Source organism: Mya arenaria, chromosome 5 (assembly GCF_026914265.1).
Source record: "Mya arenaria isolate MELC-2E11 chromosome 5, ASM2691426v1".
NCBI classification, from domain to species: domain Eukaryota; kingdom Metazoa; phylum Mollusca; class Bivalvia; order Myida; family Myidae; genus Mya; species Mya arenaria.
In genome coordinates, this window is record NC_069126.1 from 10,572,559 (window position 1) to 10,590,688 (window position 18,130).

The window sequence follows — 18,130 nt, forward strand, 5'->3', positions numbered from 1 at the left end:
TGGAACGAGAATATTTTTGCGTAAATATTTGCAAACTAATGGTAAAAGACGCTGAATAAAGATCAGATCGCAGCTTTACATATTTCCGTCCCAAAATTTATTTTTATGCATTTTTCTTAAACCGTTAGTAACGGTTTAAGCCATAAAACATTAAATTTGGAATGGAAATATGAAGATCTGCGATCTGATTTTTTGTCAGCAGTCTTTAATCACTGGTAAGCAGATATTTACGCAATATTTTCCAATTCCAAGACAATTGTTTTTTTAAGAAATGGAATAACGGTAAATCTGTGAGAGGGCAGCTTTAAACCTGATGTCTGCAACCCGGTGTTAATCAATCTCCAACGCAGTGTTCTCAATAATTTACATTTCATTTACCAAAAAACGATTTTTTTTTCTATTGACACGGGATTTTCATGTTGTGTGCTCAAACACCTTAGCGATGTATATTCATGTGTTCGTTCATTATGCTCAGACCAGAGTTTCCCCAGATCAATGGCCTATGTGAGGTTGAAGTGATTCCAAATTCCTACCACTCTGGCAATATTCATGTTAATTGAACATAAACTCGTGAATGCCTCGAACATGAGCCATCACAGCATATTGAGGCATAAGGCAATGCTCACATGTTAATGTGCTCAAACCAGACTTTTCCGAATACAATGGTATATTTGAGGTTGAAGAAATTCCAAATGCCGACCACTCTAGCATAGTGGCAAAGCCATGATAATTTTAAGCAAGCGTATCAATGCCTAGAACATGAGCCATAAAAGAGTATTATTATTATCTATAGTTCACATTATAGGCCCTGAACCTAGTTATTATTACACTTTCTGTTAAGGACCTCTTAGTCGAATAATCGGGTCAGTCCGTCCCAAAAATGGCTTTTGCAGCAGCAAAGTTCAATTTTCGAGCTCTATTTTCGGCTATTCAGTACAACAGCTCCAGCGAAATAAATTGATCATAAAGTAGGCCTCGTGGCCTAGTTCATCCCTACACTTATCGTTATGTCCCCTAGGTAAATTTTTTGGGTCAGTTTGTCCCTATCCCGCATAGCCTGCCTAAAATCCTAGGGTATTCACATGTGCCATCACCTAGGGCCAGGTCTCGGCTACACAGTGACATAGGTCCCTATGGTCCCCTTGCTCGTTTCTGCGAGAACGAGCCTTACATGTATGGTAGGGGTCAGTAGGGCTTATATTGCCCATATACGCACAATGTTGGGCTAAGGACGGGGCCAGACTAAAATCCTCGTAGTATTAACAGTTTCCCCGAATGTATCACACCGCCAGGTAACCCTTGGATACAGTGCCATTGGTCCCCTTGCTCGTTTTTAAGGCATCCGCACCATAACAGTGTCTGAATATGGGCCAAATTGGCATGGGGGATCGAGTTCATGTCCCTATCCCGCATAGCCTGCCTAAAATCCTAGGGTATTCACATGTGCCATCACCTAGGGCCAGGTCTCGGCTACACAGTGACATAGGTCCCTATGGTCCCCTTGCTCGTTTCTGCGAGAACGAGCCTTACATGTATGGTAGGGGTCAGTAGGGCTTATATTGCCCATATACGCACAATGTTGGGCTAAGGACGGGGCCAGACTAAAATCCTCGTAGTATTAACAGTTTCCCCGAATGTATCACACCGCCAGGTAACCCTTGGATACAGTGCCATTGGTCCCCTTGCTCGTTTTTAAGGCATCCGCACCATAACAGTGTCTGAATATGGGCCAAATTGGCATGGGGGATCGAGTTCATGTCCCTATCCCGCATAGCCTGCCTAAAATCCTAGGGTATTCACATGTGCCATCACCTAGGGCCAGGTCTCGGCTACAAAGTGACATAGGTCCCTATGGTCCCCTTGTTCGTTTCTGCGAGAACGAGCCTTACATGTTTCTTCGAGATTAATGCTCTTATTGTATTGATTTTGATGGTGATACGGAGCTAGCACCGCATCCCCGCGGTGATATGGTGATACGGTGCTACGGTGCTAACTTCACGCACATCTAGAAACACCCTACATTTTAAATCTGAAGCTAAGCTTTAAAGCTGTACTCTCACAGATTGAACGTTTTGACACTTTTTTTTGTCTTGGAACGAGAATATTTTTGCGTAAATATCTGCAAACCAATGGTAAAGGACTGCTGACTAAAGATCAGATCGTAGCTTTACATATTTCCGTCCCAAAATTTATGTTTTATGCATTTTTCTTAAACCGTTAGTAACGGTTTAAGCCATAAAACATTAAATTTGGAATGGAAATATGAAGATCTGCGATCTGATTTTTTGTCAGCAGTCTTTAATCACTGGTAAGCAGATATTTACGCAATATTTTCCAATTCCAAGACAATTGTTTTTTTAAGAAATGGAATAACGGTAAATCTGTGAGAGGGCAGCTTTAAACCTGATGTCTGCAACCCGGTGTTAATCAATCACCAACGCAGTGTTCTCAATAATTTACATTTCATTTACCAAAATAACGTTGTTTTTTTCTATTGACACGGGATTTTCATGTTGTGTGCTCAAACACCTTAGCGATGTATATTCATGTGTTCGTTCATTATGCTCAGACCAGAGTTTCCCCAGATCAATGGCCTATGTGAGGTTGAAGTGATTCCAAATTCCTACCACTCTGGCAATATTCATGTTAATTGAACATAAACTCGTGAATGCCTCGAACATGAGCCATCACAGCATATTGAGGCATAAGGCAATGCTCACATGTTAATGTGCTCAAACCAGACTTTTCCGAATACAATGGTATATTTGAGGTTGAAGAGATTCCAAATGCCGACCACTCTAGCATAGTGGCAAACGCCATGATAATTTTAAGCAAACGTATCAATGCCTAGAACATGAGCCATGAAAGAGTATTATTATTATCTATAGTTCACATTATAGGCCCTGAACCTAGTTATCATTACACTTTCTGTAAAGGACCTCTTAGTCGAATAATCGGGTCAGTCCGTCCCAGAAATGGCTTTTGCAGCAGCAAAGTTCAATTTTCGAGCTCTATTTTCGGCTATTCAGTACAACAGCTCCAGCGAAATAAATTGATCATAAAGTAGGCCTCGTGGCCTAGTTCATCCCTACACTTATCGTTATGTCTTTTAGATAAATTTTTTGGGTCAGTTTGTCCTATCCCGCATAGCCTGCCTAAAATCCTAGGGTATTCACATGTGCCATCACCTAGGGCCAGGTTTCGGCTACACAGTGACATAGGTCCCTATGGTCCCCTTACTCGTTTCTGCGAGAACGAGCCTTACATGTATGGTAGGGGTCAGTAGGGCTTATATTGCCCATATACGCACAATGTTGGGCTAAGGACGGGGCCAGACTAAAATCCTCGTAGTATTAACAGTTTCCCCGAATGTATCACACCGCCAGGTAACCCTTGGATACAGTGCCATTGGTCCCCTTGCTCGTTTTTAAGGCATCCGCACCATAACAGTGTCTGAATATGGGCCAAATTGGCATGGGGGATCGAGTTCATGTCCCTATCCCGCATAGCCTGCCTAAAATCCTAGGGTATTCACATGTGCCATCACCTAGGGCCAGGTCTCGGCTACACAGTGACATAGGTCCCTATGGTCCCCTTGCTCGTTTCTGCGAGAACGAGCCTTACATGTATGGTAGGGGTCAGTAGGGCTTATATTGCCCATATACGCACAATGTTGGGCTAAGGACGGGGCCAGACTAAAATCCTCGTAGTATTAACAGTTTCCCCGAATGTATCACACCGCCAGGTAACCCTTGGATACAGTGCCATTGGTCCCCTTGCTCGTTTTTAAGGCATCCGCACCATAACAGTGTCTGAATATGGGCCAAATTGGCATGGGGGATCGAGTTCATGTCCCCTATCCCGCATAGCCTGCCTAAAATCCTAGGGTATTCACATGTGCCATCACCTAGGGCCAGGTCTCGGCTACACAGTGACATAGGTCCCTATGGTCCCCTTGCTCGTTTCTGCGAGAACGACCTTACATGTTTCTTCGAGATTAATGCTCTTATTGTATTGATTTTGATGGTGATACGGTGCTAGCACCGCATCCCCGCGTTGATATGGTGATACGGTGCTACGGTGCTAACTTCACGCACATACTCCTGGGCCAGTTTCTATCGAAAACAACCTCAGATGGACGGTTTACAATGTCAGAAATCTGTACAGTTTAACAACGCTGCAAGTAATTATTGTAGATTTTGTTTTCATTTAGCAGTTAAACTTAATGAATCTTAATAATGTTTGCAATAATACACTTCACTGGCAATCAATTTAAACTTATATAGTGTTATACCTCTACTCATGTACCGGCATACTTCCGAGGTTGTTTTCGATCGAAAATGGCCGAGGAGTTCCGAATGTTTGCCTATCATAAAGATGAAAAAAATCACAATTAAAATCTTGGCCAACACTAACTCTATGAATTTGTCTTAACAAAATTGGGGCAAATGAGTTTTCATTATCATATACTATTATGGCATGCGTTAAATAAATAAAATAAATCTTCTTTACGTAATCCAAAAGTTTAAATTCTAAAACAATGGGAAAGAAAAATTGTTGTATTTAATTTAAATAATATTTTATTATTTGTCTCTGCTAACCAGGTAAAAGTTGATCACTGTTTTAACACACTAGTGAAACGTCAATACATGCATTGTTGTGACTTTAGGGGCACCTTCATGACATAAATGAAGCAGTTATTGTAGTTTTTTTTATTAAACATATGTATATTTATGAAATAAACATTCCCCTGCTGTGCATCAAGGCAAGCTACTATATTAAGACAAGGTTTTACGTTAAGCGGATTTAAGTTCAAACACATCTTTCGTGGAAATATTTTGTTGATGCAATAGATTTATCACTGGTCATGTTAATCTCTACTCTGTGCAAAAACCCAATAACTGAGTCAATAATGTACCAGATTTTCTAGGTTTCGAAGTGGTGAGAATCAATTAAGAATATATGTTTTTAGCTTCCATAGTAAACATGACCTCTGATATTCATGTAGAATACTAGTAGTTAGTTTTATGATATTTCGTTGTATTCTGGGCCATTCAAAGGCATTTTTCACCGAATGCAGATAGTATGGCTAAAGAAGTTGCAATGAATCGTAAGCTATTTCATTTAAAACTGGCCCTTTTAAGGTATATGGAATTTGCAATATTGTGATGTATCAAATAATGCAAAGGTTCTGCTTTAATAACAAGAACGCTGTAGAGAATACAATTAACGATAGCGGAAACATTGATAAAGATAAAATAAAATATAAATATAAAATATAAGCACAACTATGGGACTATGTTGCATTGAAAAAGGCAGAATCATACAGACAATGACCACGTTTTTTTCTTTAATATTATACAAACACAAGATGACGTCATTTCCTGGGACAACACAGGATGATATGCATCCGGTCAACATTCGCAATTAATCAGGAGAAGCTACAAATTCGGGGGAAGACGGCGAGGCAACGGTGTATTACTTTTGTTCAATTATCTTACACATACGGAGACCACCGCGTCGGGTAAAACACGTCCAATTGTAGCTTAGTTTTTGGACATTTGACTCGAAGATGTTAATTTAAGATGCACTTCGAAGAGTTTATCTTACCAACAGTGGCGCTAATGTCAGTGATCAGTATCCGCCAGAAGAGAACCGTCGAGGGCAGCCATTCCCGGCGCTTCGGAAATCTAGAGGGGAGAGAAAAGACTACGCTAGTGAGAGACATATTAGTTATCATTTAAAAGACTATAATATATATAAACCTCCGTCGGCATCTGACCCAGTAATGCAGTGTGCCGACACTAGCCAGAGGCGTCAGTTTTATTTCTACTCGTACTAGTAGCTAGTCGATGTTCTCTGCCTCCAGCTAATCCAACACTCAAGATGTATTTTACGTTAACAATAAAGCCGTCGATCCAGCCACCATCTAGGTCGACGTCCGAACGGTCGTTGACACTGACTAATTAAAAACTGTATATGTAAACGTCTAAACCGTTGTCTACGTCGTCGTCCCGATCGCCGTTTACGTCGAAGAAGCAGCCGATGGCTGTGCCTAGGATTCAGTCGACGATTGTACTATAAGTATCTATCATGTGGTGTTTCCGGCAAGAATAGAAAAATCCGACCGAGGGCAAGCGCGTAAGCCGGTAACGAGGCTTGCCGAGTTACCGGTCACGCAGCGTGCCCGAGGATAGGATTTTTCGATAAGGACCGGAAAAACATGATTGATTTTTTTTCTTGCATACCTAAATTATGAATTTGTGGAAAAAATGACGTAAAAAATGCACTTAAGTACATTTCACCCAAAAGCGCGTGCAACGTTGTGTACTGACGTCATAAAGCGAAGTAATTTTAAATCACTATCGACGAAACATAGTTCCTTTAAAATCTCGCTTTTACGATTATTCATTTCCAAATTCAATTAAAAGTATTGTATACTTATATACTCCGCATTATTGAAATTGCATAGTTTACTTTTCATAAACAACACAATAAAAGAAATAAGAAGTGGCGCGTTGTTGTGCGTGACTCATCTCACATGGGGGATGTAAGATGAGTTTTTCCAGCACCAGTCACATGACCGGAAACACACGTCCGGTATGCAAGAAAGAGCCATATTCAATGACGACTGCGATGATGACAGCCCCTCGGATTCGGCCAACGACGACACCGCGAAACCAGCCGACGACTGACCGTGGCCGCACCGATGAACTTGCCTGCAATTGTTACGACGACTGCACCCAGTGCTCAGCGGACGACAACACCGAGGGTTAAGGGGACGCACGCGGATGGCTCTGTCGATAGCAACGCCGACTTAAGACTAGGACTAGAAGAAAACTTTAGCCATCAATGTTAGCTGTTGAATATTGATGGAATAAAATCCTACATAAGAGCTCAGAAATGTGTTCCTATTGTAAATTTATAAGGATGTCTTATTTTTGTGTAAAACATGGTTAAAGTAAGGTCATAAAGTTTCAGTCGAAATAATGTGATAAGTAAGTCTAAAAGGGTGCACAGAGGGGTTTTATTATTGTACAAAATGGATAAAGTGAGTATCAGTGTGTGAATGTGTTAAAAGTGGAAACTCTGGATTAAACTCGGTGAAGATTAGTTCCATTTCGCAAACGACATTTGCATGTGTCCTTTATCTCACCGAGCAATTCCATTTATTTTCAGTTGCATGATATAGGCTTTTTCAAGTTGTTAAAAACCTCTTAAGAAAATATAGGGACAGTAGGTCGAGATTTGAACAGCAAAACAGGCAGGCGTACAGTCATAGGTTGTTTAAACGACTACACATGACTTTGACATATTGATTAGCTATATCGATAGAAATTATGCTAACATATTTTTATTGTACTAAATGCAATACTAAGAATACTATTTTCTACTAATATGTCCCCTGTATTGTGAGCTTAAAACATCTCATTTGACTGATTCATTCGGAGAACCTTGGTCATTTTCAATCGAAAACACCCTCAGATGTATGCCGGTACATCAGTAGAAGTAGTTCGTAAAATTTAAATACATTTTAAATACTTGTAGTGTTTTAACGTGTATTTTCACTATTAAGTTTAAATGGATTGGCAGTAAAGTGTATTATTGCATATGTAATTAAGGTTCTCAAGAGTAAAGTCATAAACTTAAACTTTTTAACGCTTGTCTGACTTCTTAAATATTACTTATTACTAAGATATGCATACATAACAAAGAATACGTCCACACAGCGTTGCATCGTTCTACAAAATTCCGTCGAGTTGAAATTTTGGCCAAGGATTGCATCGTTAAAATACAAGCAAATCTAAAACATTTCACACTCGTAGAAATAGAAAATAGCAGTCTTTTTAGGCTAAGCATTATTTGCATATTTTCTCTTATAAGAGTTATTAAGGAATTAACGCCCATTACTTGTTTATCTTCATCGGTTATGACCCCGTTGAAATCACGTGATTCATCACCCTGTAATGTTAAGAATACAATGGCCAATAGGACCAATGACAAGGTGGCTGTTACAAACAACAGAAACATATTTCGTTTTACTAAAGAACAGGCGATGAGTAACGACACTTTGCATGTAGCAAACTTAAATAAAACTATACCTGGAGTTTGCATTAAGCATTTTTATCGCTTTAAAATAGTCTAGTTTAGATCTCATACAGTGTTCAAAAACAGGCTAAACCTGTTGTCTGCTTCATGTGTAGGTTACTGCATCTATTTTTAGATTATTTTATCTTCGGCGCATTGATCTCCCCGTCCGAAATTTTGTTAAAAAAACTAGGCCAAGTTGAAGTGTTGTGATTACTTTGTATTCATTAAATGCACCTTGCTTGTTAATTGCAGTATGGATTATACTCCACAACGAATAACATCAGTTTCAAAACATAAAAGTACAGAAAGTAAAAAAAATCCAGTGACAATGTGATGTGGATCAGGAAGTACATTTCACAAGAGGTATTTTATCACTTTTAAACCGTGTAGCAGATTCATGTACATAGAATGACCTTTCTTTTCTCAGTGCTAATTCTCCTGTTTAGCTTAGCCAGCTGCACCAAATTATCATTATTTAGCCACGGCTGTGTCTGAATATACATTACTGACCACTGCAGTTACACAGATACGTCTTTATCAGGACTTAACTTTGAATATTATCGCTTTTATAACATTTAGAATTTTTTGAGTTGATTTAAAACTCTTGAGTTACAAGCACTTTACTCGGACTGACTAAACACCTGACACAATAGATAATGGAATTCCTTCGTTAGCTTTTGTATTCTTAACCAGAACTGAGGGGATTCCAAATGTTTCAGGAATATTATAAGTAATATAAATATATTACTAAAATACCTGTCTTAAAGCTGCACTCTCACTGTCTGAACGTTTTGACAACTTTTTAATTTTTGTCTTGGAACGAGCCATTTTTTGCGAAAATCCATGGAAACCAGTTATATAAGATGTTGGCAGATTTTTATACTTAAGATCAAAAATTGATGTTTTATGCATTAACTTAAACGGTTTAAGCCATAAAACATTAATTTTCGAACGGTAATATGAACATCTGCGATCTGATCTTTTGTCAGCTTTAATATAAGTCCCAAATGTCTATATTATACATATCTTTTTGCAGAGATCGATGTAGTATGTACAGAAGTGGAGCATGAGGACCAATCTTTGCCTATGACATAAGCCTGTGGCTATTTATAATGAACTGATATAATTATAAGGCTATTTATAATCAAAAGAAAAAAAAACCCATGCGAAAACCTAAAATAGCCGCGAACAACCTGATGATCCGTGTTCTATTTTTTTTTCGACCTATGACATAATAGGAATAAATTGTTATCTAGCTTTTTTATGCCCCGAAGGTGGGCATATTAAAATCGCACCGTCCGTCCGCCCGTCCGTCCGTCCGTCCGTCCGTCCGGCTCTATAACTTTCCCTTGTATGGACAGATTTTAAAATAACTTGCCACATGTGTTCCACATACTAAGACGACGTGTGGCGTGCAAGACTCGTGTCCCTACCTCAAAGGTCAAGGTCACACTTAGTGTTTATTCACAATTGAGTGCTGCATATAAGGACATAGAGTATAGGTTGTCGTGTCCGGGCTGTAACTTTCTCTTGTATGGACAGATTTTAAAATAACTTGCCACATGTGTTCCACATACCAAGACGACGTGTCGCGTGCAAGACCTGTGTCCCTACCTCAAAGGTCAAGGTCACACTTAGTGTTTATATACAATGGAGTGCTGCATATAAGGACATAGAGTATAGGTTGTTGTGTCCGGGCTGTAACTTTCCCTTGTATGGACAGATTTTAATATAACTTGCCACATGTGTTCCACATACCAAGACGACGTGTCGCGTGCAAGACCCATGTCCCTACCTCAAAGGTCAAGGTCACACTTAGTGTTTATTCACAATGGAGTGCTGCATATAAGGACATAGAGTATAGGTTGTCGTATCCGGGCTGTAACTTTCTCTTGTATGGACAGATTTTAAAATAACTTGCAACATGTGTTACACATACCAAGACGACGTGTCGCGTGCAAGACCTGTGTCCCTTCTTCAAAGGTCAAGGTCACACCTAGTGTTTATTCACAATGGAGTGCTGCATATAAGGACATAGAGTGTAGGTTGTCGTGTCCGGGCTGTAACTTTCCCTTGTATGGACAGATTTTAAAATAACTTGCCAAATGTGTTCCACATACCAAGACGACGTGTCGCGTGCAAGACCTGTGTCCCTACCTCAAAGGTCAAGGTCACACTTAGTGTTTATTCACAATGGAGTGCTGCATATAAGGATATAGAGTATAGGTTGTCGTGTCCGGGCTGTAACTTTCTCTTGTATGGACAGATTTTAAAATAACTTGCCACATGTGTTTCAAATACCAAGACGACGTGTCGCGTGCAAGACCCGTGTCCCTACTTCAAAGGTCAAGGTCACATTTAGTGTTTATTTACAATGGAGTGCTGCATATAAGGACATAGAGTATAGGTTGTCGTGTCCGGGCTGTAGCTTTCCCTTGTATGGAGAGATTTTAAAATAACTTGCCACATGTGTTCCACTTACCAAGACGACGTGTCGCGTGCAAGACCCATGTCCCTACCTCAAAGGTCAAGGTCACACTTAGTGTTTATTCACAATGGAGTGCTGCATATAAGGACATAGAGTATAGGTTGTCGTGTCCGGGCTGTAACTTTCTCTTGTATGGACAGATTTTAAAATAACTTGCCACATTTTTTCCACATACCAAGACAACGTGTCGCGTGCAAGACCCGTGTCCCTGCCTCAAAGGTCAAGGTCACACATAGTGTTTATTCACAATGGAGTGCTGCATATAAGGACATAGAGTATAGGTTGTCGTGTCTGGGCTGTAACTTTCCCTTGTATGGACAGATTTTAAAATAACTTGCCACATGTGTTCCACATACCAAGACGACGTGTCGCGTGCAAGACCCGTGTCCCTACCTCAAAGGTCAAGGTCACACTTAGTGTTTATTCACAATGGAGTGCTGCATATAAGGACATAGAGTTTAGGTTGTCGTGTCAGGGCTGTTACTTTCCCTTGTATGGACAGATTTTAAAATCACTTGCTACATGTGTTCCGCATACGAAGACGACGTGTCGTGTGCAAGACCCATGTCCTTACCTCCAAGGTGAAAGATACACTAAGGTTTATTCACAAGGGAATTCTGAATATAAGGACATAACAGTGTAGGTTGTCAAGTATGGGTGGTATTTGTTTATGTTCAGAGGCAATTTAAAATAACTTGCCATATGTATTTGACACGTAAAGGCAAGATCAACTTTTCATGTACTGACCTTGTCCGTAGGTCAATGTCACATTCGGGGGCATTCGTCACATACTATGACAGCTCTTGTTTTCTCTCAAGATGGTTATAAGGAGTAGTTGCTCTGTCAATTTGTATATCATAAATGTTTGTGTTGTAATATGATGGGATTTAATTAAAATAGCACTGAATTGTAGAAAACCGGGTGTGTGCCACATGTACAATTCGCAGTCTTATCGCAATGGTTAAGGACATACTATGATTTTAGAACACGACATTCTTACTGATATCATTTCAATTCATCTCCAAATGTGTTCATTGTGTTTAAGTTGAATATCACACTTATGTGGCTCAATGAAGAGTGCATATGGTAGACTAATTGGGCACATGTTGTACATATTTGTAATGTTTCATTAGATTTTTGAATATTGACTTTTCTTTTTGTATATAAAATGCATATCTCCTACAAGGAGGAAATAAAGATATTGAATTGAATTGAATTGAATCTTAAGGCTTAAGGTGACACATAAACCATGATTTTTTAAAACTTTTTTAATCGGAATTCAATCAATTTGACCACTATGGGATTGGCTTTCGCACATAACGTTCTTGCTTATATCTCATAGTCATGATGATAAATGTAATACACTATGGATTTCATAGCAGTTATTCGTGTCTGAGCCATAGCTTTTTACCTCTACTGGTCAAAGGCCGGAAGAGCTTATGCGATGACAATGTGTATGTCGTATGTGCGTCAGTGTGTCCATGCGTCAGTGTATCTGTAAATGATTGTGAACACGATACAGTCTTCGGTGTTATTGTAACTTGTACAGTAGTTAGATATCTATCAGAGCTAGGTTCCTTTCGAAAACCAGCCAGATCCGTCCATGCATGACTAGATTATGGCACTTGAAAATATAAGAAATGCTATTTTTAGCCAAGTCTATAGCCAATTCTTGTATTAGAGAGAGACATCTTGTTTTTTTTTTGGTTGTGCAATTAGTTTCATGTTGTACTCTCCCTTGCCCTTGTTAATAAGAGATCAATATTTCAGTTGAGGTTGGTTAATTTTAAGCTCTATTGGCTAAAGGTCATTTATAGCTCTATTGACCAAAGACCAGAAGTGTCTGTCGTCCATCTGAATGTAATTGCTTGTGAATGCTTTTTTATGCCCCTGGGGTCATTACTGGCAACGCCCCGGGGTTCACAGGTTTGGTATACTTATATAGAGAAATGTTTGAAAATCTTTTTGTCGAAACCTCTAGGCACGGACCCTTGCTGTTTTTAATAAGGCATCATTTAGTGGTCCTCTTCCAAGATTATTCAAATGTCCCTGGGGTTAAAACTGGCCCTGCCCCGGGGGTCACAAGTTTCCGACAGACTTATATAAGAAAAAAACCCTGTCAAAATATTCTTGTTTCAAGCCACAAGGCTCATTCCTTTGATATTTGTTGTGGAGCATCATATGATGACCCTCTACCAAGACAGTTGAAATTATGCATCTAGGGCCAAAGCTGGCCCCACCCCTTCTGACCTTCTTTCTTATTTTTAAAGCTACATCAATGAAATTTGGATCATGTGTACAGTTTTGCAAACGAGCATCATCGTTGTCTTCGGATGATCTGGACCGTGACCTTTTGACCTTCTTTCTTATTTTTGACGCCACAGCAATGAAATTTGGACCGTTTGTACTGTTTTGTCAACACATATTTATTTTCTACTTTGATGACCTTGTATGTGACCTCTTGACCTACTTTCTTTTTGTTGAAGTTACAGCAATTAAATTTTGACCATGTGTACAGTTTTGATAACAAATATCATTGTTGTGCATTGCTGATCTGGACTGTGGCCTTTTGACCTATTTTCTTATTTTTGAGCTTCAGCGATTCGTTAAAGCATGATTGTTTGATTGACATTATCATGTGATGTTATCATGGTATTCTTCAAAGGTCAAATTATCCATCGACTGTTGTCCTTGTCCTTGTGGACTGGTGCTTTAGGCATCGGTTTTCAAATGTTTCCTTGACTTAACCGGCGTGGGTTCGCTACCCACTAAAACTAAATATTTTTATACTTCAATTGTATTTTGTTTCTGCAAGTCCGGTGTCCTTGAGTAAAATAATGATAAAATACGTGTTTTCAGATGTATTACCAGGAAAACTAATTTTTGCCCCAAAAACATGAGCGAGTCCCTTAAACATATGGTTCTCTTTGAATGCGTGCTATAATTAGTATGTACATAATTTGAATACCAACTACTGTCATTGGCACATATTAACATTTTATGTTCTCCGATGTTGAACATGCAACGTTTTCAGCTAACCCAAACCCAAAACGTTCCAAGTGAACTATATGTTTGTTGCTTATTAACCATTCATACATGCTCTGGATTGAAAATGACCACAAGAGCCATACCAGTAGAGCATAGGCCCTCATGGGCCTCTTGTTTACTAACCTTCTTTATTAGTAGTCGCTGCCAAAAACGCGTGGATAGTTGCGTGATTCGTTTTCCAACAGTGTTCTATTAGTGTGTTGAAATTAGCTGTATATTGATATTATTTTTGATATTTTGATAAAGATATCATGAAGAACCAACACAGAGAAAACATATACTGTGGACGAAGTAGAAGCTGACTTTTCAAGGCTTCCATATAGCATACGGTTCTAGTCATGATCAATAAAAGACTTTAAAAAAAGTAATGTGATAAAAGGGTTTAATTTCGAGAATAGCAGTATGTATATGTCTGATTTTGACATTTATACAATAATCATAAGTATAAGTAAAATACTTAGGCACAGTCTATTGAAGCAGTTTCATATTTTCAAGAGGTCACTTGTTTTAATTATACCATGGTCAATATTTTCAATTTCCCCCTTTTTAGGTAGAAGGTTTAATGATATTATTTTCGATGTTTATAAAGATATCCCATTGATAAAAAAGTAAAACTCAAAGCAATACCCAACACCAGCTATGATGATAGATTCATCTACTCTGAAATTAACATCACAATATTAATATTATTTTTATATTTTTTATTACTATTATTATAATTATTATTAAATAATAATAATAATAATAATAATAATAATTATTATTATTATTTATTATTATTATTATTATTATTATTATTATTATTATTATTATTATTATTATTATCTCAGAAAGGTCAGCATGGCTGAAGCAAATCGTTCGGTGGATGAAAAAGAATATTTTTCTCGAGTAAATCTTGCACTGACTGACTGTGGTAGGAGAGTGTTATCACAACTCTTACAAAGGAGGGTTGGGCAGCTCACACCAGAAAACCATCCGGCTCAACCTTGGTCACTAGATGATTTTTTAAATCATTACATGGAAGATATTTTGTTATCTATTGGCAAAGAAAAAAGCAAGAAACTCATTCTTTATCCAGGTTTTGGAATTAAAACTGATTTGGCCAAGTGGGATATTCCCCTTTTTGTTTTTGTACTTCTCAATGCATCCAAACTAGACGATGATGACAATCTACACAGGCAACTAAGACATGATATCTGTAACCTAAGGGAGTTAAGGAATAAAATGCTACACAAGGGAACTCCAGTATTGGACGAGTCAATGTATCACAATTATCTTGGCCGCATTGTCGGTGCTGTGCAACGAATCTGTGATTACATGCAGGAGCCAGATTTGAAGATATCTCTTCTTAAGGAAATTAATAAGTACGAAAGCCTTCGACATATTTACACAAACGGTCTTATTTCTGAGTTGGGTTGCAAAACCGTTGAGATAATTAATGAAGGTGGGTATGTTTTCTAATTATTCATAATCGAGCGGTATGTTTTTGAAAAAAAAAACGTTTAACCTGACACATTTTTATTACTAATAGTAACAATAGCTTTATTTCGCAAACAAGTAAGAAAACATTCATTATATCGTTATTTGTAAAATTATATACATTTTTGCATGAGAGAACTCGGGTTATCATAATTGCTGATTTTTTTGGCTAAAAATACAACAACTGGCAAGCGTTGGCATCACTCCGCGACTCTTGTTGGGAAAAAAAATCTTAAAAACACGTTCGCTCGAATGCTATTAGATAAAGATTGTGCATCTTTATGGCACATCCCAGCGTGATATTGTATTCAATGCAATATAGATATACACTCATATATTGATATAAATTATATGCTTTCCGAAATTGGAATTTCACCGTTTGATAAATTTTGGTGTTAACTCGGTGTAATACATTGCGATCTTACATTGAAACAAAAAAATATTCTCTCTATAGATATGCACATTGTTCATTCAGCTGACGCAGCGGTTGAAAGTGGGCTGCAACAAATGAAAACGATCCTCCAGAAAAAGGGGTTGTCAGTGAATATTCCAGGTAACATACCGCTCTAGCAATGTAATATGTCACCTTATTATCCAAGGACATACAACACATCACTGTCTTGTGCCGTGTTTGACGAAACCTGGTTAGATGTTACTTCTGAGTATATATGTTATGTTTAAACGAGCAAATATGTTTTTAAAGCATAACGATAAAACACAAGTTAGCATCTTAATAATTGAATACATTTTGGTGGAGAGATCTTTCGAAATACTAACTTTGCGTTAAGTGGAAAATCAACAGTCTTTGTTTTATTGAATCTGTTTACTGAAGTGGTGGTGCAATTGCTTTTATGAATATGTGTGTCTTAATTGAATATATGTTATGTATACCAGATTTTTCTTTAAGTTCTTGATGTCATTGTCATGTTTCGGAACTATAATAAAGAAGACGAACAATCCATTACGGACCGTCTACTTGAAACCTTTACAGAGGCATTAAAGCAAGGTAAAGAAATGGCAGGTAATGAAGGTTTTTGTTTCGCAATTGTTACCATCTGCATTTAGGACTTATTCTCTGTAAAGAAAAAAATAAAATGTTACAAAAGTAATTGATATTATTCTTTGTAACAGATGAATTAGGAATTAAAAGTATACAAATTAACAAACTCTACAATGTTCACGGGAAATAATCTTCAATATGCTCTTAAACAAGTAAATATCTGCCGGTTTGAGGCTTAAGGCTTCAACTTAGACTCTCAAAGGTGGTGGATATGCCCTGACATATCTAATTATAACGGCAGATATACGTACGCTTTAAATGAGTTGTAATTGTCTTATAGATGACCAGACTGCAGACAAGCTATATGTTGAAGTCAAGGCCCTTGTTCGGAAGTTATTTGACGGTTAGTCAGTAAATTTGATCGCCTGCGTTGCCTAATGTTAACAGATAACAAGTATGTGTATTTAATGTGTATGATGCTTTAATTAAGTACTGTTTATATATTGAATTTAAACTGTCCATTATATTTCCGATAATAAGTCAGTATGAACTCGGTAAATCATTGTATTAATAAGTCCTTATTCAACGAATTATTCCTGTGCCGCTGACCATTTCAAGGCGATAAACCCAACAAATATTCATCAAGAATTTTAATGCATTGTAGTTCGTTGACGTCGTGTGTCTCTAAAGTGTATGTTAGGCCGTAAACCATCGACCTCAAACCCGGGTCATCGTTGCATTTCTTGCTACTGGCTTGTCCCTGCAGTTTCAGCCGTTCTATTGTATTAATCTGTTCAATACATTGGTACGCATTATCTTTAATAAACCCATCATCTGTCTTCCTGTTTCAGAGAAAAAAGAGATAACGAAGGTCAGCAGAGGATGTATTATACTATCAATCCAGTGTCATGATTTAGACGCGGTCATTTCACTAGTCCAAGATAGCCTTTCGGGGAAGCTTGGGAGTTTATTTGAACCTCTTGAAGAAGTCATCTGGACCGATGCAGTCCATGCTCTCTTTGAAGTATGTGTTGGCATTACGGGACAAAGTTGCTGGGCTCTCCTTAACGAAATGTGTAAGTTGTGGAAAGGAAGGAAGGTATTGATTTTTGCAGCTTATACAATACTGTTATTATAATTCCAATTCGATATTGTACCAATTCATTTTAGCTCGAATGTGCAACTGAAGGTATGTAACACTAGTGATTATTCACTATTTAATCCTTATTCTTGTTACATAACAGTACTGTGCCATTATTACGAGCTCCTGGTAGGGGCATATTTGAATATATTTTAAAAGAACAGTTTTGGGAATGGTGACGTTTTCGTACGTTTTTCTTGGGACTAATCAATTGTGTAAACTTTATACATTATAATAGATATCAGGTATTGATACGTGTTTTTAGCTCACATGAGCACAAAGTGCTCAAGGTGAGCTATTGTGATCGCCCTATGTCCGTCGTCGTCCTTCGTCAACAATTACACTGTTAACACTTTAGAGGTCACAATTTTGGCACTATCTTAATGAAACTTGGTCAGAATGTTACCCTCAATAAAATCTTTGACAGGTTTGATATTGGGTCATCTGGGGTTAAAAACTAGGTCACCAGGTCAAATTAAAGGAAAATCTTGTTAACACTCTAGAGGTCACATTTATGAGTGTATCTTCAGGAAACTTGGTCAGAATGTTAATATTATTGATCTCTAGGTCAAGTTCTAATCTTAGTCAAGTGCGCTTAAAACTAGGTCACCAGGTCAAATTTAAGGAAAAGCTTGTAAACAATCTAAAGGTCAAATTTATGACAGTATCTTCATGAAAGTTGTTCAGGATGTTTTATTAATAATCTCTAAGTCAAGTTTAAATCTGGGTCATGTGCGGTAAAAAACTAGGTTACCAGGTCAAATTGAAGGAAAAGCTTGTTAACACTCTAGAGGTCACATTTATGACCATATGTTCATGGAACTTGATCAGAATGTTATTCATGATGATCTTTATGTAGTTTGAAAACTGGGTAATCAGAGGT

General features: G+C 38.0%; 1 protein-coding gene across 3 annotated transcripts; it reads left to right on the forward strand.

Annotated features, from left to right (window-relative positions):
* The first annotated feature begins 8,244 nt into the window (after positions 1-8,244).
* LOC128235228 (uncharacterized) lies at positions 8,245-17,969 on the forward strand. 3 transcript variants are annotated; one of them, XM_052950007.1, is made up of 7 exons: positions 8,245-8,454; positions 14,458-15,071; positions 15,582-15,659; positions 16,014-16,127; positions 16,447-16,509; positions 16,958-17,182; positions 17,351-17,969. In XM_052950007.1, the coding sequence occupies exons 2-7, from the start codon at positions 14,468-14,470 to the stop codon at positions 17,401-17,403; spliced, it is 1,137 nt and encodes a 378-aa protein (XP_052805967.1). In that variant the 5' UTR covers positions 8,245-8,454; positions 14,458-14,467; the 3' UTR covers positions 17,404-17,969. The 3 variants fall into 3 exon arrangements, with proteins under 3 accessions (XP_052805967.1, XP_052805966.1, XP_052805968.1); XM_052950006.1 differs by having other exon boundaries at positions 16,958-17,969; XM_052950008.1 differs by having other exon boundaries at positions 16,014-16,112; positions 16,958-17,969.
* The last annotated feature ends 161 nt before the right edge of the window (positions 17,970-18,130 follow it).